At 42.0% G+C, this 27,345-nt stretch overlaps 1 protein-coding gene across 2 annotated transcripts; it reads right to left on the minus strand.

Annotated features, from left to right (window-relative positions):
- Positions 1 to 1,262: 1,262 nt before the first annotated feature.
- Positions 1,263 to 27,345, minus strand: Metap2 (methionyl aminopeptidase 2). 2 transcript variants are annotated; one of them, XM_036169921.1, is made up of 11 exons: positions 27,060 to 27,345; positions 24,974 to 25,078; positions 20,073 to 20,138; positions 19,471 to 19,573; positions 11,570 to 11,731; positions 10,756 to 10,937; positions 9,504 to 9,598; positions 6,468 to 6,564; positions 2,784 to 2,887; positions 2,291 to 2,406; positions 1,263 to 1,574 (listed from the first exon to the last, which is right to left on the minus strand). In XM_036169921.1, the coding sequence occupies exons 1-11, from the start codon at positions 27,214 to 27,216 to the stop codon at positions 1,322 to 1,324; spliced, it is 1,440 nt and encodes a 479-aa protein (XP_036025814.1). In that variant the 5' UTR covers positions 27,217 to 27,345; the 3' UTR covers positions 1,263 to 1,321. The 2 variants fall into 2 exon arrangements, with proteins under 2 accessions (XP_036025814.1, XP_036025813.1); XM_036169920.1 differs by having other exon boundaries at positions 24,974 to 25,081.

Below are 27,345 nucleotides of genomic sequence, written 5' to 3' on the forward strand. Positions count from 1 at the left end.
CTGTTTAGGGCAGAATGCGATCCAGGTCCATTAAATCTAGTTTCTCTTCTTCAGAGACCATGTCAAGCAAAATCAAAATAGCATCCCAGAGGCAATACAGCATCATTGTACTAAGGCATATACAAATTAAGGCTTAATCTGGGCAAGTAACAATTTTGAAACTACAATGCAACATTTCCAGCAAACCACATATAAGAGTCTAAGCAGTTCATTAATTGGGCCCATGCCAAACAAGCTAAGTATTGTATTCTTACATTCAAAACAAAGAACCTCATGTCGGGAGAGGGGGGCTTGAGACAGGGTTTTTCTCTCTCTGTCTCTGGCTGTCCTGGAACTTGCTCTGTAGACCAGGCCTGTGCCTCCAAGTGCTGGGATTAAAGGTGTGTGCCAAGTAATTGTGCAGCTCAAGTAATTAGTGATGTTAAGATCCTTAACCTATTAAAGGCCATGACTGTTGACTATTTGGCTCATGAAATAAAAAGCCCAATTTCAAGTTAACTCTTCTTACTAGAATAAGATCCAAACTTCTTTTTGCTTGTGGCATGTTGTTTTGTTTTCTCATATGTGGACTACATATCCTATAAATATGACCATTGGGTTAAGGGACTTTTACATCAAGGTTTTTTAAGTTGGCACAATGTTTTCCCATGATGTTTAAATCTACATCTTCCTAAAGACAAGGAAAAAGACTAATGGTGAATATGCTTCTACAATAATTAAAGCAAACACTCCTTAAAAGGTGTACTCATTTCCACCCACTTCATACACACGAAGACCTTGGAGCCACCTCAGCTGAAGATCTGTAGCTGTGCACAGTCCAGATAGAAAACACTGTCTATACTTCAGCTACTTTCTGCTTAGAATTAGAACCATAGACATTAAAATGTAGCTCGCAGATCTGAAAATGTCTTTATTTTTTAGAAAATGGATTCCAGGAAGGTTAAAAAGCAATACCAGAGGGCACAGGTGCAGAACTGGATGTAAATGTAGTCATTCAAAGCATTCAAGTAAGAATATGGCAATATAAATATCCAAAAAGCATCTCTTAGGTCTTCAAAACAAAATGTGTGAGTAATTCCTAACTAGTGAGCAGTGCAGCATTTCCTAGATGGGAGAAACAGTTAACATTAAAGTCTTGAAAGCCTTTTCCTTGGTTAATTACATGGAGACAGTTTACCTTTCATCAAACTCCTTGAAACATGGATAAAGGTACTACACAGGTCCACTGTTTAAACAGACAACATGTTGCAAATGACTTGTGGCATAATGTGTTCCAACAAAGCTTAGAAAAGAAAGACGGTGAGTTGGCTTTGGACTAAGTTTAATAGTCATCTCCTCTGCTGACAACTTCTTTACAAGTTGGACGCAACAGTATGGTGTGTTCAAACTGTGCCGTGTATGATCCTTTAATGTCACATAATGGTGGGTATGGATCTACTATGCCCAAGTCACACAGATTCTTCAGAGCCATTAAGTATTTACTTTCTCCTAAGCGATCCAGCCATCGGCGGCAGAAGGCAAGGGTGCCAAAGTTTTCATTGATGACATTTAACAAATGTTTTGTTCTTGGAAGCCTAAGAGGAGAAAAGTAAAGATCAACAGCTGGCAAAAGGTAACTAACCAGTGTCCCCCACTAGAAAATCAATTCTTAGCTCTGTCTGCCCCTGGAATCTGAGTTCAAAAACACTATTTTTACTGATAATAACTGAAATATGTAATAGCCCAAAGACATAGCTGAGTATCAACCTGCTGGAGAACAAACACCTCAAGTGTGCTATATTCCTAGGTGAGTATTACAGAAGTTCCTTTTTATACAACAGACTCAGGCTGTCACCCACAAAAGCATGAATCCAACCTATAATTAATCTCTATAAAAAGTAAAAATCACTGGGTGGTGGTGGTCCACGCCTTTAATCCCAGCACTTGGGAGGCAGAGGCAGGTAGATCTCTGTGATTAAGGCTAGCCTGGTCTACAGAGTTCCAGGACAGCTAGGACTGTTACAGGGAGAAAACCTGTCTCGTAAATATAAATTGTCAACTGGGATAGGACATTTACCAATTGGAAAAACATTCCAATTATAAACTTAGGAATGCTAGGAAACAAATACTGCACTATCGGAAACTAGATTTGAATATCTGCCGTTCTCATTGTCACCCTAGTGGAAACCCAACTGGGTAATTTTTCTGTTGTATTAACAGACACCCAAAGAGCTCATTGATAAGACCACAAACCTTATGTTTGTCATATTGTTAACTTGGAAGAGATGCTCATTAGTTAACAGTCTCTCACCTTATTGGCACATGTCCCACATCAAAATTCTTCATGTAGTGTGAACATTCCATGTCATCATGAACAACACCCTTTCCGGTGCTACCAAAGGTTTCAATGGCATACACTTCTCCTTCCTTCAAAAACACATAAGGATCAAATCACCTTCCCACTTAATAAAGCAGTAACATGAAATATGCTTCTCAAATCTTACTCAGCCTGGCTGTCTCCTTGGCACCTTTGGTCATTGGCTATCCCTTATCAAAACTGACATGGGTGGAAACTTTGGTCACCGCTGTACCGAAGTGCTTCCTAAAGACAACAGCACTTAGGACAACCCGAGTAAGTAGTACAGCCCCAGCTTCATAAGCATGGCAGTTTCTCCCGGGGTCAGTTTGAAGAGTAAGCTTATTTCTGTTCAGTGTATATCGTGACAGGAATCTGAGTGCTGGGCTGGGGTGGGAGCGGGGGGGGGGGGGGGGGGGGCCGGGGGCGACGGGCGGGACACTCTCACCTCCATCCTTGTAGCCTCCCCTCCTTTCACAATGGGCACTGTCTTCCCAGCGTGTATTCTGTAAGGCCCAATGGAATGTCCATTTAGATTGCGGATGGGTTTCACTGTCAAACAAAGAAATGTTAGGACCACTCCATGATACAGATTCTTCATTTAAGCATTCACACCAAGAAGATACTGAGCCAGAGTGCTGGCACACACTTTTTAATCCCAGCACTTGGAAGGCAGAGGCAGATAGATCTCAGAGTTCAAAGCTAGCCTAGTCTACATCTAGTGAGTTCTACACCACCCAGGGCTACACAGTGAGTGGCTCTTCTAAATCAAACAAACAAACAAAAAACAAAACAAAAACAAAAAAACAAAACCCAAGGTTTTCACAGAGATAAAGTAAAAAGTAGTTTGTTTTATTAAGTATCAGAGAGGGCTGGAGAGGAGTCAGCTGTTAAGCGTGCACGCTGCTCATGAGGAGGACCAAAGTGAATTCCCAGCACCCGTGTCATGTGGCTCACTCATCTGCACAAATCCACAGTCACACATACAGATCATTGAAAAATTACCAAAGAGAATGTTAAGGGGAGAATCAAAGAAAAAAAAAGATAGAGAACCTTAAGGGAAAAAAATGAAAATGGTTATAGAATGTGAAGTTGAGGATACTGTCAAATGAATCTCATTTCAACAATCAGTTTCCTGCAACCACACGACACAATAAACTCACACCCTGGAACATTACTCCTCAACAATGAAAACAGAAAGCACGGAATAAGGTAACAACGAGTGGACTAAACTAATGACTGAGGACACTAGAGACATATACATATGTGTATATATACACATATATAAATATGTATATATATGTATGTGTGTGTGTGTATATATATATGTATATATGTATATATGTAATGTATACACATACTTCCACGTAAGTACAACTGCTACTTGGGAATGTGTGGAGGGCTGCTAGGTTTTGCATGTCCTCTCAAGTTCTTATTTGAAACTTAACTCCCAGTACAGTGGTGTTGGGAGGTGTAACATAGTGGCAATTATCTGGCAGATGCTAATATGGAGCATAAAAGCACATGACTCCTCAGCTCAAAAAAAAAAAAAAAAAAAAGCACATGACAAGAGCTTTGAGGCCTTCTGGAAAGCAAAGACTTGTTCTCTCAAGGGATGAGGTTACATTGTCTTCAACTGACAAGTTAATTTTTATGCTCTGTGCTTTGCAATGTTAAAAGAACAGAATTATGTATCTAGATTTTAACACCCCCCCCCCAAAAAAAAACCCCAATGAAATAATGACATTACAAGTTTAGTGGGGAGGTGAAATCTCAGTGTACACACTGTCATCACTGTCATTACTGTAAAAGAGGCAGAGGTAGAGAGAAGGTAAGTCAAGGCTGAAAAAAGATACTCCAGTGTGAAGGACCAGAAAAGAGAAACATGGCCCCTGCCCAGACTGTTGGAACAGCTGTCACCACTGAGAACTAGATGAGAAAGACACTGCCACTTCCAGCAACCCAAGCCTGTCTACCTCTCTGGAGTGGAGCCTTTGACTAGCTCTGCCCGCAACCTCGGAGGGGCCTTCAGGAAACTCACTGCCAAACCAGTGTTTGTTAGGAAGGCTCACAAGAAGTATGACACCCAGAGATCGCAGAAGAGGAGGAGATCCAGGTTGGAAAGGTGGTGCCAGAACCTCCTCAGCCATCGCCATCTCTACAGACATGGCTAACTGCAGACATTCAGAGACAGGCCTGGAAGGTAACGAGACCTAGGAAGAGACCAGCTGAGGCCTTGGAGGCAGACAGGCTTGCCAGGCAGGTAGAATATGGAGGAATGGAACACAGCTGAGTATTCTGAAGACGAAATGAAGAAACTGGAAAATACGAGTGTGGTGGATGATACAGGTTCTCCACGAAGGAACTCTGACTTGTCTTCTCCCATACCCACCCGAGACAGGGTTTCTCTATGTAGACCTGGCTGTCCTGTCCTGGCACTCACTCTATAGACCAGGCTGGCCTAGAACTCAACACTGTTGCCTCTGCCTCCCGAGTCCTGGGATTAACGGTGTGCAAGGTGTGAGCCAGCACAGCCTGGCATTACTTGTATGTCCTTAAATAACAACCCTAACCCTGATGATGTTATACCCAAATCACTCCTTTTAAAGCTCTTTGTGAAAGGCAACAATATGATAATATTTTAAATAATAGAGTTTTCAGTTGTGACAGAAATGTTCTGAAATAGATTTCATGTGAAAACACCCTTTAGGTCAGCTGTGATCCACAGCAGGACTCTGGGATAATAGATCCAACAACAACCCACAGAGCAAAGGAAATGCCTTATTTTATAGCATTTAGATGAGAAGGATCTCTGTACTGAGCATTAGTTTAGTGAAGCCTTCACTCAGGCTGGGCAGGCCTGGCCAGCTGGAAGCTAATGCCTCTGTCCTTTCCCTACCAGGGGACTACTTAAGACTGGAACTCTGGTTGCCTTAGCCCTGGAAAGAGAGAAGCTGCAGTTGGTATAGCTAATCCCCGCTGCAATACTATGTCTACGACCTAACAAGTAGATAGCTTTATAATATTATTAGGTTTAATGGGAGAAGAAAGGGGTTCTTTACTCAAAGCTGTTCAATTTCAAGTTACAGTTTTTAAAGATTTGGTGATTATTGGAGTTTCACTATGTTGGCCAGGTAGGCCTAAAAAGAAAAAAGGAAAACAAAACCCAAACCAAATAGGATAACAACAGAAAAATATCAATTAGATTTTTAAAAATCCACTTATAATCAGCTAAATTTATTTTAAAATTTAAACAGCATTATTCTAAGTCTTAGCAAACTCTCCCTAAAGCCAACACAAAAAGACAAGAAAACAATTTAAAAAACCACCGAGTCACCCTTGCCTTAACAGTTTCAAGACCAACACCAGATACATTGAGACCCTGCCTCTAAAACTAAAGTTTTTTGTTGTTTTTAAAAAGATTTATTTATTTATTATGTACACAGAAGAGGGCACCAGATCTCATTACAGATGGTTGTGAGCCACCATGTGGGTGCTGGGAACTGAACTCAGGACCTCATGAAGAATAGCTGCCTGTCCTCTTACCTCTGAGCCATCTCTCCAGCCCCTTAAGGTCTTTTTTAACTATTTTATTTACTTGGACTTCAGAAAAGTCAGTTAATTTCTCCATTTTATTAATTTTATTTAACTATAACATTTTTATTCTTAAGAATTTTAGAAATGCATAATGCTTTTTTCTCATTTACTCCCCAGTCTTAATTTCTGAGACCCTCTCCCACAGTCTCATGACTTTTAGAACAGCATTAGAGAGAAGATTGTGGGTAGGAGATGATCTGATGGACGACAGTGATGGATGCAGAGCACCAGAAAGCACAGGTGACTCAGACTACAATTCTAAAGCAGCAGCTGAAAGACACTAGAAGGAATTAACTAACTAGCCTCCAAATTCTGAATATGACTCAGAACAGGCAAGCAGGAGAATCACCAGTGAACAGACTCTGGTTTCTCTTAATGTTCCAAAAAGCCCAGATCAAATTTGAATGCCATAGAATAATTTCCCTGACACCTTCTTAGCTACTAATATTAGCTTACAGAGTTCCCAGAGAGCTCCCATAATACTGCTTCTGCACACTCAACAGCTGACCCAAAGACCTACTTTAAAGGACCATACCTTGGTAAGTCTTCCCATCTATTTCTACTTCATAGGACTCCATAACTTCTTGAATGGCTTCACCAACATCACAGAGACGAACATCAATCCCAGCACACTAAAAAATAATGGATATTTTATTTTTTAAGTGCAAACTTTTATAATGGTTTTATATTTTCCAATAAAGGACACTCAGAAAAACTAATTTGTATATTATAAATAATATGTAAGACTTTGTGAAGGATGTTAAAATAATAACACACAAGATTAGACCCAAATTTTCTTTGCCTGTAAGATTAGCTCTGTGGTTTCTTTGGAGAAATGTAATGAATATGAGTTACAATGGGGTACTGGCAGCTGGAAAGATGTTCAGTAGTTGTTCCTATTGCAGAGGAAACCTTGTTTGGTAACCAGAACCCACATAACTCAACTGTAACTCCCTCTTCTGGCCTCTGAGGGCACTGCACATTGATGCACTTAAATAAGGCAGGCACTGTATTATTATATTATAGATTTATGTATTTAAATAACATATATTTAAATAACTCATGCACATAAAAATATTTAAAATGTTCATACTCGGGAATCTACAAGGATTCCCTGCTTAGACAAAATCGCACTAGTGCAATCTGATCTAACAGTAGCAATCTTGGAGTCTGTCATCTTAAAACCTCCAGGGAACTCATCGGTGGTAACGCCAGCTCAATCACTCCTATCCTTTAGCACAGGGGCAGTGCTCCAACTATAAGCTGAACATGTGGTACTTTCCAGTGTTCCACATAACTCTTTCTTAAGAAAGCAAGCCTGAACCCAAGTTAGAGGCAGCCAAGGCAACAGTCACTATCTGTCTGTCTGTCTGTCTCTCTTTTTTTACACACACACACACACACACACACACACACACACACACACACACACACACGAGTGGAATTTACTCCTGGAATACAAGGGCAGTTCAACAATTCATCACTATAAACACACATTATGAGGGAAAGGCACACATCATTTCAATTGGATTTACATTTAACATATATTTTTCAATACAGAGACTCAACAACAAAGAATAGCAAAACACCCCTCAAAACAACAAAAGCTTCTGGAGAAAACTACAGAAAACATGGCTGCTGAAAGCCTTTCCTCTAAGGTCAGAAACAAGGTAAAAGATGACTGTCCTTTGCTGATTTTGCTTAACATATCACTGAATGTTCTGCCCACGTCCCAATTGAAAAGGAAGAAAAGAAAACTCAAGATTACACAAGGGACTGGAGAAGCCCAGCAAGCAGTTCAGAGTCTTCCACAGAACTCAAGGTGTGGCTCCCAACACCCACATGGTGGCTTACAACCATCTGTTACTCCAGCTCCAGGAGGTCCAGCTCCTTCTGGCCTGAGGGCACTGCATGCACATGACACATAGACATACATGCAGGCAAAATACCCACACATCCACTCCTCAAAAAACCCCAATACCTGATGTGAGACCCATAATTGTAAAACTCTCACAGCAAACAGTCAAAAGTTTCATGCTCCTGGAACTGACAGTGATTATATATCAAAGGCAACAACAACCTATTCTTCATGTAACAAGAACATTCTGTGTAGCAAACATACAGTATCTACAATAAAAAGGCAACTTTAGATAGAAAATAACTGGCTAAGCATAATGCTGGATACAGGACTACGATCCATAATATACAGAGAACTTCTGAAACTCAGTAATAAAACAAAGGACTTGATGTATACATGTAAACAAGTGTGCATGCTTAACATATAGAATATGTGCTATAGAATATGTAACATAGAAGTATGACATATAGAAGAACAAAAACTCTAAGTCCTAGAGGATAAGAAAGGACTGAAACAATACAAATAAGGACACAAAGGCAATTGTTTTTCTAGTTCTAACCAGATTTTTCATTTTTGGTGGTGCAAAGTGAACAAAAATATATTCAAGAGCTGAAGTATAAACTCCAATGTGAAGTCCCATAGCATCCTTCCTGAATGGTCACTCTATAGAACTTTATTGAGTTGCATAATCTTTGGGTATGATTTAGTGTGATGACTTTTTTTTTTTTATTTGCAACTTTAAATTATAAAGAGACACTATCTCACCCCATTAGGATGGCTATTTAACAGAAACACACACATCAGAAATCGAGTGATACTGATACAGAGCACTTGTTGGAACCTATCCTTGTGCAGCTGGTGGAAATGAAAAGCAGTAGTCACTGTGAAAAACCATGCCAGCATGCTATGGGTACACTTAATGGAATTCAAGGTGGTATAACTTTTACGTAGTATGTACCTTAAGACACAAACATGTGCTGCTGTGGTAGTGGCACACACCTTTAATCCCAGCACTTGGGAAGCAGAGGCAGGTGGATCTCTGTGAGTTCGAGGCCAGCCTGGCCTACAGAGCGAGTTCCAGGACACCTAGGGCTACACAGAGAAACCCTATCTCAAAAAACCAAAAAGAAAAAAGGAGAGACAGACAGACAGAGAGGCATTGTGGGGGAAGCCGAGTGCTTTAGAGCCTACCCCAGAGGGAAAGACAGCAGAAGCTTTGGAGGACACTGAAATCACGGACACGGCACGGCACTGGCAGACACTGCCATTCTGTATTTGTCAAACCCACAGAAAGTCACAACTAAGAGTGACCCTAATGCAGCAAACTGTGAACCTTAGAGGATTACCAAGTGTCAGTGCTGATGAAATGACTTAATGGATGCACTCTGTTGGAGACACTGATGGTGGGAAGTAACGTGTGCCGACAGGGTTATATGGGAATTTCTCTATCTTCTGCTCAATTTGGCTGTGAAAATAAAGCTGTTCTAAAAGTAAAACATTAACAACAAAAAAGGAACAATAAAAAAATAAACAGCCAATTTTAAAGGCAAAAATCGATCCAAAGTGATTAGAAACCGTTAACTATTTCAGAGTTCCTAGTACAGGAGCTAAGGCCGTGAGTTCCATAAATCACCTAAACTACCACACAGACCTGGAAACAATCTAGGAGAGCACTCAAAAGTATGTTGTCAAGTAGTGCGGTTGTCCACGTACCTTTATTCCAGTATTAGTAGCATCTTTGACAGCTTTTAATAATATATCATATTTGGGATTAAAAGTAACAGTGAAAGCACAATCAATTATTCTACCTGAAAGAGAAAGAGTACCATCGTTAGTTGACTTGGCTGTTTACATGTTTACTGCTTCATAGCACTCACTCTCCTAACCCGGTGGTTCAAAGGAAGATGGCATTTCAAGTCCCCAGAGATTCAGAATCAAAACGGCGAAAAATAGCAACTACTCAATGACTTCAGAATAAAAATTGTAATTGAGTTATTATACAGCGCTCACGTCAGTGCTCTTCCAGACAAAACGATCAGAAATAAATAAAAACACTTTGGATATACGAACAGCAGTATGGACAGAGAAAAATCTATAGTCATAAAGCCCTAAACACATGTCACTTATCCTTAGCAAAACCCTACAATCTGAAGTAACAGTGATCTAAACTCACTTGACTGTTAATATACAAAAGGCACATTAGGTATTATGCGTTCATTAGAGAAATTTAGAAAAGCACACATACACACTGACCAAACAAAGCTCCACAAATACTATTTTGTGTCCTTTGAAATGAGGCCCCATGTACTCTATCCTGGCCTCAACTCACTTTATAGCCTAGGATGTCCCCAAACTTCTGATCGACTTCCTAAGTGCTGGGAACCATAGAGCCCATTTTTCAAAAAAGACAACATTTCACTGTGTAGCTCTGGCTGTCCTGGAACTTGCTAGATCAGACAGGTCTTGACCTCACAGGGGTCTACCTGCCTCACCCTGAGATTATAGGTGTGCACCATCAAACATGGTTTGTTTTGTTTTGTTTTTTAAATGGAGACAGAGTCTCAGTATGTGGCCCTGGCTATCTTAGAACTCTATGTAGATCAGAAAGGCTTTGAGCTCACAGATATCCAGCCTCTGCCTCCTAAATGCTGGGATTAAAGGCACTGTGCCACCATGCCTGGCTTTCAGCCTTTTTTTCTCTCACTAAATGTGATATTGGGAACTGACTGTCAGACTACTGAGCTATATACCCAGCCCTAGCAAAATATCCAAACAGTTTTCAATTTAAGAAGGATGCTTTTAACCTAAAGCAAACATAAAACTCTGCCTCAATCTAGCTTTACAGAAAGGGAGAGAGGAAGAAAATGCAGAGGGTTAGTACCAACAGCTCCATCTAACAAGTACAAAGGAATCCGCCAGCCTGGGAGGCACGGCTGAGTGGAGACTGGATTCTCCACAGACTCACCACTTATGTGTGTCCCAAAGTCTATCTTACAGATGTCATCGTACTGTAAGACTGTAGTGTCACCGGCATTGGGAGTGTAATGTGCAGCACAGTTGTTGAGGGAACACCCAGTGGGAAATGCCAGGCCTGCATTTAACCCATTCTCTTTTATCAGCTTGCGAGAACAGTCTTCCAACTTCTCACTAAAGGAAAAGGGATTTGTTTTCATAGCCTATCAACCCAAAAGTTTACTAAGACCCTGGTTATTTTCTGAATATATACAACAGCTCTCCAATGAGGTATACAAGCCCACCGTGAAGGACAAAAAAAAAAAAAAAAAAAAAAAAAAAAAAAAAAAAAAAAAAAAAAAAAAAATTCAACACCATCACAAGCTTAAGAGGACAGTCTACTCCAAACTTAAGTTACCAGGAATTAAGGTCCCACCTACACCACAGTTAAGGGCTGCATACCACACAGTTTTAACTTTTAAGTATATGAGTGTTGTGCCTGCATGCATGCAAGCACACCCAAATGTATATAAAAGAATATGCCTAATGTGCAAATGTGTGCATGCTTTATAGCAATATAAGAACTCAGGAGACATTCATAGAATCTCTACCTGAGATAAAAACTTAGTAGCAAAGGACTAACAACAGCCAAACATTGTTAACTAGAGAGCTAGTTAGTACTAAAATGAACGCCCTCCCCCATGCCCTTAAAAACACAGGGTCTCACTAAACAGCCCTGGTTGGCTTGGAATTCACCTGCAGACCAGACTAGCCTCAAACTCTGAGATCTACCTGCCTCTGCCTCCCACCATGCCCAGTCTGCTTACCAGATCTCTATCATTGTCATCCCAGGCTTGATCCAGCTCATAACGTATTTCCTAACTTGCCGATGTGCTTCGGCAGCTTCTCGGAAGTCGTTCCAAATCTCCTCACTAGCCTGGTCTAAGGCTTTTTTTTCTTCACTTGTAGTTCTCCAGGCAGCTGTTCGCCTTTGGAATAGGGAGCATGGCATGAGTCATTAAAAAATACTTCCCAAGAATACTAAAAGCTGAGGGAGATTAAAAATACACCAAGCAATATAAGCGCTATCAGTTTCTATATATTTAACAAAACTTTTGAAATATTAAAAACCACATGCTAGCAATTAATCCAATTTACATGAAAGCCCTCTAGAAGATTCTGAGAGAAACAAAAAAACCCTCAAGTTGAGATTTCATTCATAGTCAGAGGGATTAATTCCCTAATTACAAAAAATGGCAGAAAACCAGACCTGAGGATCCTAGAAATCAAGCAGGTGTGTGTTGGTGGGTCATCCTTGCACTTAAGAACAGACGGACAGATGAACAAACATACATACATACATACGCCTTCAAAGGAGTATGACAACTAACATTAAGCAGGATTCTCCTCATCAATATCTGGGGAACTGGTTCCAGAAGTCTAACTCCTACCATCCTGTGGACAGCAAGACTGCTCAATTCCCTGGTATCAAATGATATTGTACTCATGTATAACGCCTGTTATACATGTAAATCACCTCCTAGCTCGGAGTAATGCTGTCTCAGAAGTTGTATTGCTTTAAGGTCTAACAGTCACAACAAAACGTCTGCACAAGCGAGACGTGTGGGGCTGACACATCTGTAGGCTGAGGCAGGTGGATTACCACGAATGTGAGACCAGCCAGAGCTACATGATGAATTCCAGGCTAGCCTAAGGCACACAGTACACCCATGTCAGAAAAACTAAACATACAACACCCCCCACACCACCCCCGTCTGAATCTACTAAGAGGCATCTCTGGGGGAGGGGTGCTCTGGAAACCCTCCAATCAATGGCTCTCCCCCATTCTGAGGCCCCGTGATCCCCTGACAACCTGTATCTCTCTCATGTTGCATACATACCACCTGGATTCTCCAGGCCCTCCCACAACACCCATGCTCTATGGTTTGTAGGCATGCCCTGTACTTGGCAGAGCACTGGACATACGGACACAAGACAGCCAGCTTGACAGATCTTACATCTAGTACCTAATAACTGTTGTTGGTTTTTGAGAAACATTCTCAGGTTGGGGATTTAGCTCAGTGGTAGAGTGCTTGCCTAGCAAGCACAAGGCCCTAGGTTCGATTCTCACTTAAAAAAAACCCAAAAAACAAAAAACTGTTCTCATGTAGCCCAGGGAGGCTTCAAACTCCTGACCTTATGCTCCACCTTCCAGTATGCAGCATGTTTTCAAGAGCATTAACTATTTTAGAATTAACTTTAGAAACTTGTTTCACACTCTTTTTGGTTGTTGAGACAGGGTCTCAAAACTATGTAGCTCCTGCTTCTCTGAAATCGCTATGTAGGCCAGCCTGGTCTACAGAGTGAGTCCCAAGACAGCCAGGGGTACAAAAAGAAACTGTGCCTCAAAAAACCAAAATAAACCAATAAATAAATATTTAATTGCAAGTATGTTTCTGAACCTCCTGTGTGCCTGGTGCCCAGAAACCAAAAGAGGGCATCAGACCCTCTGAAACAGGAGTTACAGAGTCATAAGCTGCCGTGTGGGTGCTGTGACTTAACCTGGATCCCATGGAAGAGCAGCCAGGGAGAGCTCTTAACCACCGAGCCATCGTTCCTTCTAGTTTTACAGTTCTGACTGAACTCCAACTGTCTCTAATCCTGTGGTTCAGCAGACTATAGTCTGCAGATAAATCCACCTGGTGCCTGTTTTGTAAATAAAACTGCACTGCAGCACAGCTACATATGCTTATATACAATCTACAGTTTCATCTGTGTGTTGAGTGTGTGCATGTGTGAAGCTGGAGGTCAACATGAGGCATCTTCCTCTATGGCTTTCTATGTTGGTTTCTGAGACATATCCTTCTGAGGTCTTTCATGTAGTTGAAGACTAGATAGTTATAATTTTCCTTAGTTATGATAAAAAATAGTTAGATATAAAATCTTAGACTCACAAATATAGGATAGATAGGATATCTTCTTTAATTTTGCCAAATACAAACAGACTAGTTATTATAAATAGACTATATATTGTAACTGTAATTCTTGCTTGATAACTGTTTTGTTATCTGTAATTTTACTATATAAAGTTAAAACCTTCCTTTTTTAAAAAAAGAAAAGGGGAAGTGCTGTGGGACGTTTTGTATGTTAAATGTGTTGCTCTGATTGGTTAATAAATAAAACAGTTTGGCCAGTAGCCAGGCAGGAAGTATAGGCAGGACAAGGAGAGAGGAGAACTCTGGGAAGTGGAAGGCTGAGGCAGAGACGCTGCCAGCCATTGCCATGACAAGCGAGATATAAGGTATAAACTAATAGAAATGGGTTATTTTAAGATAAAAAAACAGATAACAAGAAGACTGCCACGGCCATACAGTTTGTAAGCAATGTAAGTCTCTGTGTGTTTACTTGGTTGGGTCTGAGCAGCTGCAGGACTGGTGGGTGAGATTTGTGGATCTGACTCCAGGCCTTGCATCTACTAGGAAAGAGCTCTTACTGAGCAGCAAGCCAATCCCTCCTAGTACAACAGTAACACTCAAGGCCTAATGCAGGAGGACCCTTTGCATCACACACGTCCTAAACTACAGGCTTCTAAGTCGATCCCCCAATGCTTTGACTCTAACAGTGCCAAGTTCATCACTTCCTACTGCTGCTGTTACTGCTGCAAACCAACATCGAGTACCCCAAGTTTTCTACAGAGGCCCAAAAGAAACGGCCTACTTGACAGAAGAATATTTCACACTTGAGCACAACAGAAACTTCTTAGGTTTATTTTTCTGTTTGGAAATGTATGTTACCTATCCACTAGGATGACCAAATAAACAAAATAGTACATTAAGTAGGGTTTTGAGCAGGGCAGAAGTACTTTAAAAACCTTACAGGAAATGACTATAGAGCATATAACTTCACCTTTGATAATCCCTCAAATTCCAATACTCTTGTCTCTACCTCCCCAAAACAGGTGTGTCCCACCGTGCCCAGCTTTATCCACTCCAGGGATCAAACCCAGGGACTTAAGAATTCGAGGCAGGCACTCTTCCACCTGAGCCACAACCACTCAACCCCATTTTATCACTGGATAAGTCAAGATCGAAACACCAAAGGTGGAAAACGAAAAGCAAGCCAGGAGTAGTGCCTTTAATCCCAGCACCTAGAAGGCAGAGGCAGGAGGATCTCTGAGTTTGAGACCAGGTTGGTATAAACAGTGAGTTCCAGGACAGCCAGATCTATAGAGTAAGACCCCATGCCTCGAATAAATAAATACCAAATAAAAGACCAAATGTGTCTAAATACTAATTTAAAGCAATCAGTGTTTTATTGTTATTGTTGTTTGAAACAGGGTCTCACTATGTACCTCTGGCCATCCTGTAACTCGTGTGGAGACCAGGCTGGCCTCAACTTACATCTCTCTGCCGCCCTAGTGGTGGGATTAAAGATGTGTGCATGACCTCTGGCATTATTTGAGTCCAGTACAAGGAAACTTAAAAGCTAATTTCATTTGCATTTTAAAGCACTGTACCATATATACATGTCTATGTATGTTTCTTTAAGCTCAAAGTAATTAAAATATAAAGGCAAATAAAAAATCCCATTCTCTGAAAATTGGTCAAGAATATTTTAAATCTTCAACTAGGAATAAACCATAACTTATTCCTACTTGGTAAAAGAATACTCATCTTCTGAAAATATATAATAAATGTAGAAGTTACAATTTTGTAGTTTCCAATGAACTATCTAATAGAATAAAATCACTAGATATTAAAACAGTTAAGTGAAAAGTGGTCAAGGTAAAAGGATATGCCAATAGTTCCAAAAGGATCACAGATCACCTGTGAACTACAACAAAAGGTGTTTTTAAAAAAGAAAACTCCGCCTGGCATTATGGTGCACATTTAATCATAGCACTGGGCAGATAGATTCTCAGTGAGTCAAGGTCAGTCAGAGCTATACAGGCAACCCTGTCTCAACAACAAACAAAACCTGGGAAGGAGGGAGGGGCTGAGGCTGAAGAGATGGAAGCATCAGGCCCTGAGTTCGGATCCCCAGCACTCACATTGAAGCCAGGTGTGGGGGTATGCACCTGTTCCCTCAAGTGGGGTGGGGTAGAGTAATGAAAACAGGTAAGTCCAAGGGGCCAGCTGGCAAGTTCCAGTCAGTGAGAAAGAGACCACCATAAGGCAGAGAGCCAGAAGGGAAGGCAGCAGGTGGTCTCCACTCCTGCACAACTGCTTACATTTGCACATGCACACACGGACAACATAATCAACGTTTTGGGTAAATAGGTAGACTATCTTACGTGTGGATCTCTTATTATTATGAAATAATTATTCTGAAGTGGGGGGAGATGTTGTGTGTCATCACACTAAGTGCTCAAATCAGCAGACTAACAGGTCAGCCTGACAGTACTTCTACTGTAATAGAGTGTGATGTGGTCTAAAAGATTACGAGCCGGGTGGTGGTGGTGCACGCCTTTAACCCCAGCACATGGGAGGTAGAGGCAGGTGGATCTCTGTGAGTTCGAGGCCAGCCTGGGCTACAGAGTGAGATCCAGGAAAGGCTGCAAAACTACACAGAGAAACCTTGTCTTGAAAAAACAAAAGTTTACTACCACAAGGAAAACAGGGAGATTTCAGAATCTGAGACTTTCCTACGAGTGTCTGACTTGTTAAAGGAGTAAAATGGAGAAAAACAAAAAGGGTTAGGGTTCTAAATATACAGTGTGCATTTGTGTAAAGTGGGGAGTCACTGACAGTCTCCGCGAGTGGGCGCGCACATTCCTATTAAGAGGCTTTTGAAGAAGCAGCACTGAATGCCTGGAGAGGCTTTTACTTGTTGGCAGAATCAAGAACATTATTTTCTTCATTTTATCAATATTTCCTAAGCAATATAAACTGCCTGTAAAAATAACAGCTGTCCCTCAAAATTGCTTGTGAAATTTAGAAAGAGGAATTTAACAAACTTCAGAAGTCAGAATCATAGAAAATCGTATGTAAGTTTTACCCCCAGTTCCATGCTGGCAAAATGCTCATACATGTAAAAAAATAAAAATGAATAAATCTTTTAAAAAATTAATTTAATTAAAAAAAAAAAAAAAAAAAAGGACCTGTACATGGGTCAGTGGTAGATGTATGAAGTTAGTCTGAACACTGCCAGGCAGGACAGGAGTCCAGGCCTCTAATCCAAGCATTCAGGATGCAGGGGCAGGAGAGGCAGGAGTCACAAGTTACTGTCTTACAAGTAGGTCCGGCAAGATGCCTCAGTGGGTAAAGATGCTTGCCACCACACCCCATGACCCAAGTTCAATCACCAGAACCTACACAGTGCAAGGAGAGAACCAATTCCCAGAAATATTCTCTGACCCCCATACCCAAGCCCTGGTACACGCCTTTAATCCCAGCACTCAGGAGGCAGAGACAAGTGGATCTCTCTGAGTTCAAGGCCAGCCTCGTCTACAGAGTGAGATCCAGGACAGACAGGCACCAAACCTACATGGAGAAATCGTCTCGAAAAACCAAAAAATGAAAAAGCCAACTAGAAGATATTCAAAATCACTAGCAACATAAATGTTATAAACTAAAATATTAATTCTAGAATTGCACTCTTGGAAAATTATTTCCTCATAATAAAATATCCACACATAAGATACTCGACCTATTACCCAAAACATTTATTATAAGAGATAATAGTGGCAAAAAAACATAGGAGACAAAGTAAAAATGCTTATCAATTAGAAAAAAAAGAAAAGATACATTTACACCACAGAATACCAAAGCCATTCAAAAGAATAACAGAGTTATTCTTCTAACTTGGAGGGCCTTCCAAGAGGTAGAACTGAACGAGCAGAGGTGAAAAAGAATACTTCTGATTGCCACCTTTATAACGGGACAAAACCTCCCCTCCTACACACACACAAAAGCACACACATAGAAAAATATGGAAGGCTACCTGCTAGGTGCTTACATTGGGTCTGGAAAGAAGTGGGACAAGCAAAACAAAAAAACAATTAAAAGATTATATTTGAAAATAAATGTGACCACATCATACATACTATGAGTTCATGTGATTGAAGTAAATTCCATCTATTTATGACATTTTAAGGTAGGGATGGTAACAGGTGAATTCAAAGAGAAGGTATCTATGTGGTTCCCTAATACTGTTCCTGTCTGGGAAGGAGGGAGGGAGGGAGGTGTTAGTGTCTCTTTACGGCTCTTCTTCAGGACAGAGGACTCCCTACCAGTGCTGCTCCTCAGGCACTTGCGCCATCACGTCATCATGTCATCATGCCCATCAGAGCAGGCCTAGGCAGGGCCAAGTCACCTGCCTGGGTCACAAGGCCACCAAGCGTCACAGTGAGACTCAAATGCCACAGCGTGGTCTGTTTCCACCATGAGCTTCTGCGGACCACATGTACACCCTTACAGGACACTTCCACATCTCAACTGAGCTTGCTCCCAAGCCTGCTGACTCACCTGTGTTATTGGAGTCACATAACTTACTATGTCCCATACAATGAACTGTTTCTATCAACGTCTCTGAAAAGTTTCAATTAAAGACAAGTCATTCAAAAAAGTTTCTGGCTGGGGCTGCAGAGATGGTTCAGCAGGTAAGAGCACTTGCTGCTGTTTGCAGAGGACTTAGGTCTAGCACCCACACGGAGGCCCACATCCATTTCTAATTCTAGTTTCAGGGGACCTGACTCCCCAGGCACCACCATGTATGTGGTACATATATATACAAGCAAGCAAAACACTCATACACATAAAATAAACACATCTTTGAAAAAGTTTTCTTTTTTGTTAAATTAAGTACAGATAACTGTTGGGAACAAAGCAGGATGGCAAAGCAGGTAAAGAACTCACCATGGGGGCCTAACGAAGTCCTATCTCCGGAACCACACATATATGACCAGGAGACAGCCGTATACAGGTATGTGTACACACACACACACACACACACACACACACACACACACACACACACACAGGAGACAGCTGTACACGTACACATATACACATACAGACAGACCTTGGGTTGTTTTGTTTGGTTTTTAATTTAAAAAGGAAGAAGCGTGGGAGCTAGGAAGATAGTTCAGTGGGTAAAATGCTAAGTCAAGTTTGAGGACCTGATCAGATCCCCAACACCCAAGGGAAAAAAAGCCCTGTGCAATGGTATGTGCCTCAAACCCCAGCACTGCAGGCAGCAAACAGGCAACCCTAGAGGATCACTGGTCACTCACAATAGCCAAAACAGCAAGTTCGAGGTTCAGTGAGACACAGACACATACCCTCCACCCACCCTGATAAGAACTGTAAATGTTTTCAGGGAAAATGTTGCACACAGCACACATCAACTCTTAGGTCACCTCATTTTGCTCATCTTCCCAGAAATCCAGAATGAATTAATAGGTAAAGCATTATGAACAGCTTATGGAGGAAAAAACTGCAATCTAATACAAATCCATGCTGAAAGATAAAGAGGGGAAAAACAAGCCACTTACCCTTATCTGTAAAGACTTCAGTTTTTTAACACCTACCCTAACATGCTTTTTTGATTAACCAACCTGCTACTGGTCCTAATTATTTTGGATAAGAAGGCTTCTACTGTATTTTCTTTGCAATAAGTCACAAACTTTTCATGAAATTGTGAAGTAAATTTCTGAGCAAAGCTAAATTGGCTTTACTGCCGTGCCACAGGAGTCAGAGGCAAATGGGAAGCTAGTTAGGATTCTTACCCATCTTGGGTGGGTGGGTATTCACACTCTTGTCCTTTGGGAAATACACCATTAGGATACAGGTCACATATTGGAACTGAGGGAGGGTCTGTCTGAACTTTTGCTGTGAAATACAAATATTCAGTTATACTATCTATAAAAACAGTGTAGCAGAACCATATTTGAAACAGTACAATATGCAAGTTATTAATAAAACCTTACCATATTCATACTTTAAATTCCAGAACTTCTCATTAACGATTTACCCGAAATCTAGTCATTTCAAAGCTAGTAGACAGTCAAAAACTATGTTCTTCCTGCTGCTCTATGGTGGCATTGCTTCTACCATTCTTTGCAGAATTTCTTAATTTTACAAAGTTCGTACATTTAAAATTATATAAATTTTAACAACTCATCATTAAAGGCAAATGTCATACTAACATTCCTGAGGATAACAGCTAAAAAATGTCAATAAGACTGTTAAATCAAAATGATTAGTTTCACTAATTCAAATGTGTCTATTTCACTGACATGAACCATATTCTGGCAGGTTCTAGCTCGGCCCCCGCCCCAACCCGCTGACTAACAGTCATTGCACATCCAACAAGACTCTAGACACTAACGTCCTCTCTTCTTCTTCTTCTTTTTCTTCTTCTTCCCGGTGGCACCATCTCCATCTCCATCTCCATCTGAGAGAGAAATTCAAACATTATTTAAACTGCAGAGAAAGGAAGCGGGCATAAGAGCCAGTGTGTGGGTATACAATGCCTCTTAACAACAATCTTACAAGTTTGTTTCCATGTTTCTAGAAGCATCAAATGTGACATTAAGCACTAGCACCTCTTACTTTGAATTACTCTAACTGTTGAATAAAATACATATGTTTTAAATTAAATATATGTATGTATGCCACATCCATGCTCAGTACTCATGGAGGTCAGACTCCCTGGCTCTGGAGATATATAATCAGTTATGAGCAACCCAACATGGATCCTAGGAAACAAATCCTGATGCTCTGCAAAAGCCACCTCTCCAGCCAGAATGAAAATATTTTAAGAATACTGTATCAACTTAAGACAAGTCTTTAATCCCAGCACTCAGGAGGTAGGTGTATCAGGAGGTAGGCAGGCCAGTCAGAGCTCTATTGAACGTAAGTGTGTGAACAGTCCTGAATGGTTAATGATATAAGCAAACCAGAATAAATGTAAGCTGATTCTTACCTAGTGAGGCCTGTTTTTGAATAGTTATTGGAGAAAGAGTTCTGGGTCAAACTGTATGCAAAAGTCAATATGCATATATACATCCTGTAGGTTCACAGGTTTCAGAGTTTCAAAGGCTAGATACGTTCATGCCACTAGTGTCAGCATTTGGAAGGCTGAGGTGAGTTTATGGCCAACTGAGTTATAATATCAAAAACAAAAACAAAAAAATCCCAACAACACTCAAAAATGAGACTTAATAACTAAGTTACCAGGCTGGAGAGATGGCTCAGTGGTTAAGAGCACTGGCTGCTCTTCCAGAGACCTGGCTTCAATTCCCAGCACCCATGTGGCAGCTCACACATGTAACTCCAGTTCCAGGGCTTCTGACACCCTCACACAGACATACATGCAGACAAAACACCAGTGAACATAAAAATTTTAAAAAAAATTCCTTTTTAAATTAAATGACCAGTTTTCTTTTTAAGGCATGTTCCTTTAAATCCTGGATTTTAACAGAATCCTTAAAAATTTTTTATTTTCATTCTACAATCTTCTAGTTAATCATACACATACAAAAATCATAATCAATGGCTTATGATGATTCCGTATCTGTGAGCTTTGTAAGAGATCGATTAGAGATGCGTTGTTAGACTAGTACAGTGACAAGAATGTGGTCATTACAGCCTACTAAAAATGCTTCCAGTGTATCTAAAGCAGCAGCTGGAAAGGGAGGTTTATAACTTATGTTCAATTACATGGCATTAGAAGGCCCAGTACACAGAGTATGGTAAACACACCAATGTTGTTGAAATACCCAATATGAAAATATTTCAGAATACACAACTTTTGATGTCCTTCAATGCATCACATGTAACATCCATCATTCCATCAACAGTGTGCTTGTTAGGTGCATATTCAAGCAATATGCGCAGAAGTAAGCAAGATAGTTTTTGTTTTTATACACACTGGTGTTTTCACCTTCCTGTATGTGTGTGAGGGTGTGGGAATCCCTGGAACTGGAGTCACAGATGGTTGTGAGCTGCCACATGGGTACTGGGAACTGAACCTGAGTCCTCGGAAGAGCAGCCAGTGCTCTTAAGCACTGAGCATCTCTCCCGTCTTGCAAGATACTCTCACGCCTTGCAAGATAGTTTTGCTCTGGGAAAACATCCCGTGTCTAGTATCCGAATGAGGCAGAGAGAGAGAGGGGGGGGGGGGGGGGGAGAGGGATAGAGGGAGAGGGAGAGGGAGAGGGAGGGAGAGAGAAAGAGAAAGGTTCCCCCTACTGTCCTCTGGCTCCCCACCCACATCCATAACACACACACACACACACACACACACACACACACACACACACACATCCATACCCCACACACATCCACCCCACACACATCCACACCACACACACACACACACACACACACACACATCCATACCACACACACACACACCAGACACACACACATACCACACACATCCACACCACACACATCCATATCACTCACACACACACCACACACACACACACACCACACATCCATACCACACACACATCCATACCACACACACATCCATACCACACACATTCATACCATACACACACACACCCCCATACCACACACACACATCCATACCACACACACACACACATCCATACCACACACACACATGCATACCACACACATCCATACGCACAACAGTAAACGATGTGAGGCGACAACAAAAAGTGAGTATGAATAATTGCATTCACGATATTCCAGGAAAGATAACACTGTGTGGGGAAACAGATGAGATGCCTGCTCCTCAGCTGGAAGTCTCTATTACTGCTCCATTTAACTCATCCTTCCATCCCTACTACAAACAGCCAGTTCAAATATTCATCACCACACACACAGCCAATTGCTAAGTGGCCTCAAAAATGACCTCACCTTTGCTGTGTTTTTCCCCAGGCTCTCTCAAGGAATCTTCTCATTTGCACTGTTCACCGTGCTTCAAAACACTCTCAAAGTAGTCCCTACTCAAACAAATGGTCTTTTCCATTTGGGCTGGTCAGTTGGTTGTTCTTTCCTTTTCTTGAGACACAGCCTTACTATGTAGCTCTGGGCCAGAACTTGCTATGGTAGGCCAGGCTGACCTCAAGAGATCTGCCTGGCTCTGCCTTTCAAGAGCTACCAACACCAAGTTCAATTTGGATTTAATCAAGTCCCAAATGCATCCGTCAAGAGTTTCTCCATTCAGCTACTCTAAAATTCCACCTCCATATTCCAAACGTAATTTGCACTGAACTGTAACATGCACATCAGAGTGCTTTTCACCTCTGTTTTGTTTCTCAGCCACAGCAACCAGTTTTTCTTTAAAAGAGTATTTCTGAAATACCTGTTTTTTCCATCCCCTCCAAAGCTTATTCTTAACAACAGAGACCAGCCGTGGTGTCTGTACCTATATTACCAACTCTGGGGAAGCAGAGGCAGGTGGAAAGGAGTCTGCCTCATTCTTAGTGGGCAAAGGCACTGTCTGTCAAGCCTCATGACCTGAGCTAGAAACGAAGGACTCCCATGGTAGAAAGGAGAAACAGGCTGTACTAGAATCTTGATACATGCATTATAGTTATGCATGCATGCACAAAATAGTTAAAGGTAATTAAAAAAACACAAGTAATGTTGATTCGGGTAGCCAATTAGAAACAAAATTAACTCAAATTGGGAGATTACCATAACATACAAAAGTCTCCTTTCAATGTCAACGAGATTCAGGCAACTTTATAGGTGAAATGAAACAAGGCACACTTTAAGAATGCACTGTGAGGTTCCACACAGCAGTCCATTGTATTACCTACAATCTGCAAATCCTTTTCTTATTCAAAGCTCAAAATACATCTGTAATTTGAAGCAAGATAGAACAGAGGTACACTTAAGGAAGAGGAAAAGCTAATGGCTTCTTGAAGACAGTGAACCACCAGGTGGCGGCGGCGGAACTGTAATCCCAGCACTTGGGAGGCAGAGCCAGACGGATCTCTGTGAGTTCGAGGCCAGCCTGGAAAGACAGAGTGAGTCCCAGGAAAGACGCAAAGTTATACAGAGAAACCCTGTCTTGAAAAACCAAAAGAAAAAAAAAGAGAGACAGACAGACAGACAGTGAGGCTATCTTTCTAAAGTAAAAACAACTATTCAAACTACCTTACCCAGCTAGAAGTTGAAGCATCACTGACAGTCCTTAGGTAGAGAGCAGTTGATGCTGGCAGTAGACAACCAAAAATCAGAATGGGAAAGCCCCATTCTCTCCTCTGCCAAAACAGGATGGAAAACAGTGATGGTTTTCCCAATCTCCTCTCCTCCACTGTTTTACTGACAGCCTCAATACTAGAATTCTAGCAATTTCTGTCTTAAAAGAAACCTTATTGTAGCCAAATACACTTGAGTTTAGAAATCCTCCAGTATGCACATCTGAGAATGATGAAAGCCAATTTTGGGATGGAAAAGAGAAGGGACAGACTTTGGACAAGATGCTGGATTTCAGATTTTGGTACTATTTTATATATATTAGCCACGCCATATAACCAACACATACACACACACACACACACACACACACACACACACACACACACACCATCTACCCCAGCTGGTTTTGTGAGATTAAAAAGAGAAGGCATATGAAAGCATCCTAGATAGATAGCATGTAGTAGCAGCTCAGTATATTAAAACAGCCAGCTTCTAATTTTATCATACTCACCCAGCACTTGGCCTTCTGCCAAGTACACATCTAAAAGTCAAAATCCTGCTATTGAGCAGGTACTCAACACAGCCAAGGGGTTGCTAATAAATACCCTTTCCTTTTTTTTTTTTTTGTTTTTGTTTTTGAGACAAGGTTTCTCTGTGTAGCTTTGTGCCTTTCCTGAATCTCGCTCTGTAGCCCAGGCTGGCCTCAAACTCAAAGATCTGTCTGCCTCTGCCTCCCAAGTGCTGGGATTAAAGGTGTGCACCACCACCGCCCAGCCTACCCTTTCCTTTTTATCTGTGACATTAATTAAATGTTAACAAGTCAAATAAGCAAATGTTCCTGATGAATGTCTGTTTTCAGTGCTGGAGAGAGCACTTGCTCTTACAGAGGACCCAGGTTTGGTTTCTTAGCACACACACCAGGCAGCTCAGAACTGCCTCTAACTCCAGTTCCAGGTATCCAACACACTATGCTAGCCTCGTAAGGTACTAGCACAAATGTGGTGCACTTACATGCAGGTACTCAACAGACACATAAAAAATCTTCGGAAAATGAATGTTGCACTTTCTCTTTGCTAACCAAAGACCAAATGAACCGTTTACCTTCATCATCATCATCCCGCTCTTTCTCGTCCAAGGCTTGTCTTTCCAGCTGTCCTGCTACCTCATCTACGGAGGCTCCTGATTCTTTCTCAGGTTCTTGTTGCACTGCTGGTCAGACAAAACAGGGCAAATGTAATGAAGGACTTTACCACACCTGAACATATTCTAATGATCCTGCACAGTTCATAAATCCTTTCACAATAAGCAGCACAAGGAAACAAACTGAAACACTATTAATACAGACTGTTAAACACGGCCTTCTATACCTAAGTAGTGCTGCCCCGCAATTCATTCTAGAAAAATCTCCATTCACATGATAGCACCTACAGGATGCATGGAAATGTAAGTTGGTCCCTATTCTTATGCAGTTTAACCTTAAAGGTTGTTTAAGAATTAGATGGCAATAAATATTTTAATTACTAAATAGATATTTAAAATAGGCAATACATGCTGAAGGCCTCAGGAAGAGGATTTATTACACATCAGCCGGGCAAAAATCAAAATAAATAGGAAGACAACCCATTAATAAAATACAAGTTTTTAGAAACATTTAAGCACGCCTGAGTAATTACAATCCGGCTGCAGTAGCAATATGTCTACATAAACACATTCTAGCACATTCTGGTTACTGAAGGAAGATTCCCATTGAGAGAGACAACTATTAAAAAATATTAGGAAGCCGGGCAGTGGGTGGTGGCACACGCCTTTGATCCCAGAACTCTGGCGGCAGAGCCAGGAGAATATCTGTGAGTTCGAGGCCAACCTGGTCTACAGAGTGAGATCCAGGAAAGGCGCCAAAGCTACAAAGAAACCCTGTCTCGAAAAAACAAAACAAACCAAATATTAGGAACAGGCAGGGGGATCTCTGTGAATTGGGGGCCAGCCCTGTCCACTGGTGGAGGGGTAGAGTTCCAGAAGAGCCAGTACTACATAATGAAACCCTCTCAAAAACCTAAAAAAACAAAAAACAAAAAAAAAACCTAAAAAAACGACCGGGCAGTGGTGGCCCACGCCTTTAATCCCAGCACTGCAGAGGCAGGCTGATGGTTGTGAGTTCGAGGCCAGCCTGGTCTACAGCGCGAGTTCCACAACAGCCAAGGCTACACACAGAGAAACCCTGTCTCCAAAAACAAACAAACCCCCAAAACCAAGGGTACAACTCTTACGCTATCACCAAATTTCTATCCACCATCTATCTACCAAATTTCTGAAAGGTGGCTAAGTCCTCTGCAACTTTTCTTAATTCAAACCCCATTTTTTCTCTCTCATTCCTTATCTGGGGAATCTTAAGTACGAACAGGTGAAAACAACTTTGTACTGAAACGAAGGCTGCTTGTGCAACAAAACCTTCTCAAAATCAAACACGTTCCTGGTTAACATGGTCCGGCTGTAAACGTGCCGCTGTCTTCCTTCGCCTTGCCGGGGTTTTCGGAATCACCGGTTAAGGAAACCCATTCATACCACAGAATACTCTGTCTACACGGCATGCAAGTTGCATCAAAACGCCTACAAACCCGAACGCTCGACTACGCTGTGAGATAAAAGCACGTGAAAATTCGCACCGCCGCCAACTGTCAGTGACACGAGTCTGCCCGGAAAGACACAACACACACTCACAGACGCACACCCCAAATCTGCAGTCCCCGGCTAAAAGCCCCGGCGTAAATGCGGATGATGTGTGCGGAGGACGCCCAGTCCGGGCAAGATGCTCGACCACCCCGCCCCCACGCTCGACGAGACGAGGTGTGGGTCCAGCCAAGCAGGCCGCGACCAGGGTCAAGAAGGGCTTCTTTTGGAGGCGGCGGCCAAACCGCGTGGAAGATGGTGGAGCCGAACCCCGTGCGCGTCTCGGGTCCGTGACACGGACTGCGTGGGAGCCGAGTTCGCGCTCCGTGACCCTAATAAGTACTCTCATCCTCCACCTCCACCACCCCCATCCCTGGGCGGCCGCGGCACCGGAGGAAGCCGGCCACGCCACTCCGCCAAGGCCCGGGGATTAACCAGGGCCCCGGTCACCCGGGCCCGGGCCCGAGCCAAGTCGTTTCGGCCATTCCTGGCAGGGACGGCGAAAACATGACTGCTTTACCTGACACAGCCCCTTTGCCCTTCTTCTTCTTCCGTCTTTTCTTCTTGGCGGCTTCCTCGGCCGTGCTGGAGGTTCCCTCTTCCCGGTCGTCCGGGTCGACGTCGCCGTTCAGGTGGCTCCCGAAGGACGCTGCCTCCTCCTCCTCCACGCCCGCCATGTTGCCCGACAGAGAGAGAGAGCGAGCGAGCGAGCGAGGGAACGAGAGCGAGAAGGCGAGGACCCGCTCCTTCTTCACCCACCTCCACCAGCGACGCCGGAAGTCGCTCTCGATGGTCCGGGGCGCAGG

Source organism: Onychomys torridus, chromosome 20 (assembly GCF_903995425.1).
Source record: "Onychomys torridus chromosome 20, mOncTor1.1, whole genome shotgun sequence".
NCBI classification, from domain to species: Eukaryota; Metazoa; Chordata; class Mammalia; order Rodentia; family Cricetidae; genus Onychomys; species Onychomys torridus.

Coding starts and splice junctions, on each gene's coding strand:
- Metap2 (XM_036169920.1), bottom strand. CDS start 27,216: ATGGCGGGCGTGGAGGAGGAGGAGGCAGCGTCCTTCGGGAGCCACCTG. Junction 10,938..11,569: donor ATGACAATGATAGAGATCTG/GTAAGCAGACTG, acceptor CTTTTCCTTTAG/TGAGAAGTTGGAAGACTGTT. Junction 2,888..6,467: donor AGATGGGAAGACTTACCAAG/GTATGGTCCTTT, acceptor TTTGTTTGACAG/TGAAACCCATCCGCAATCTA.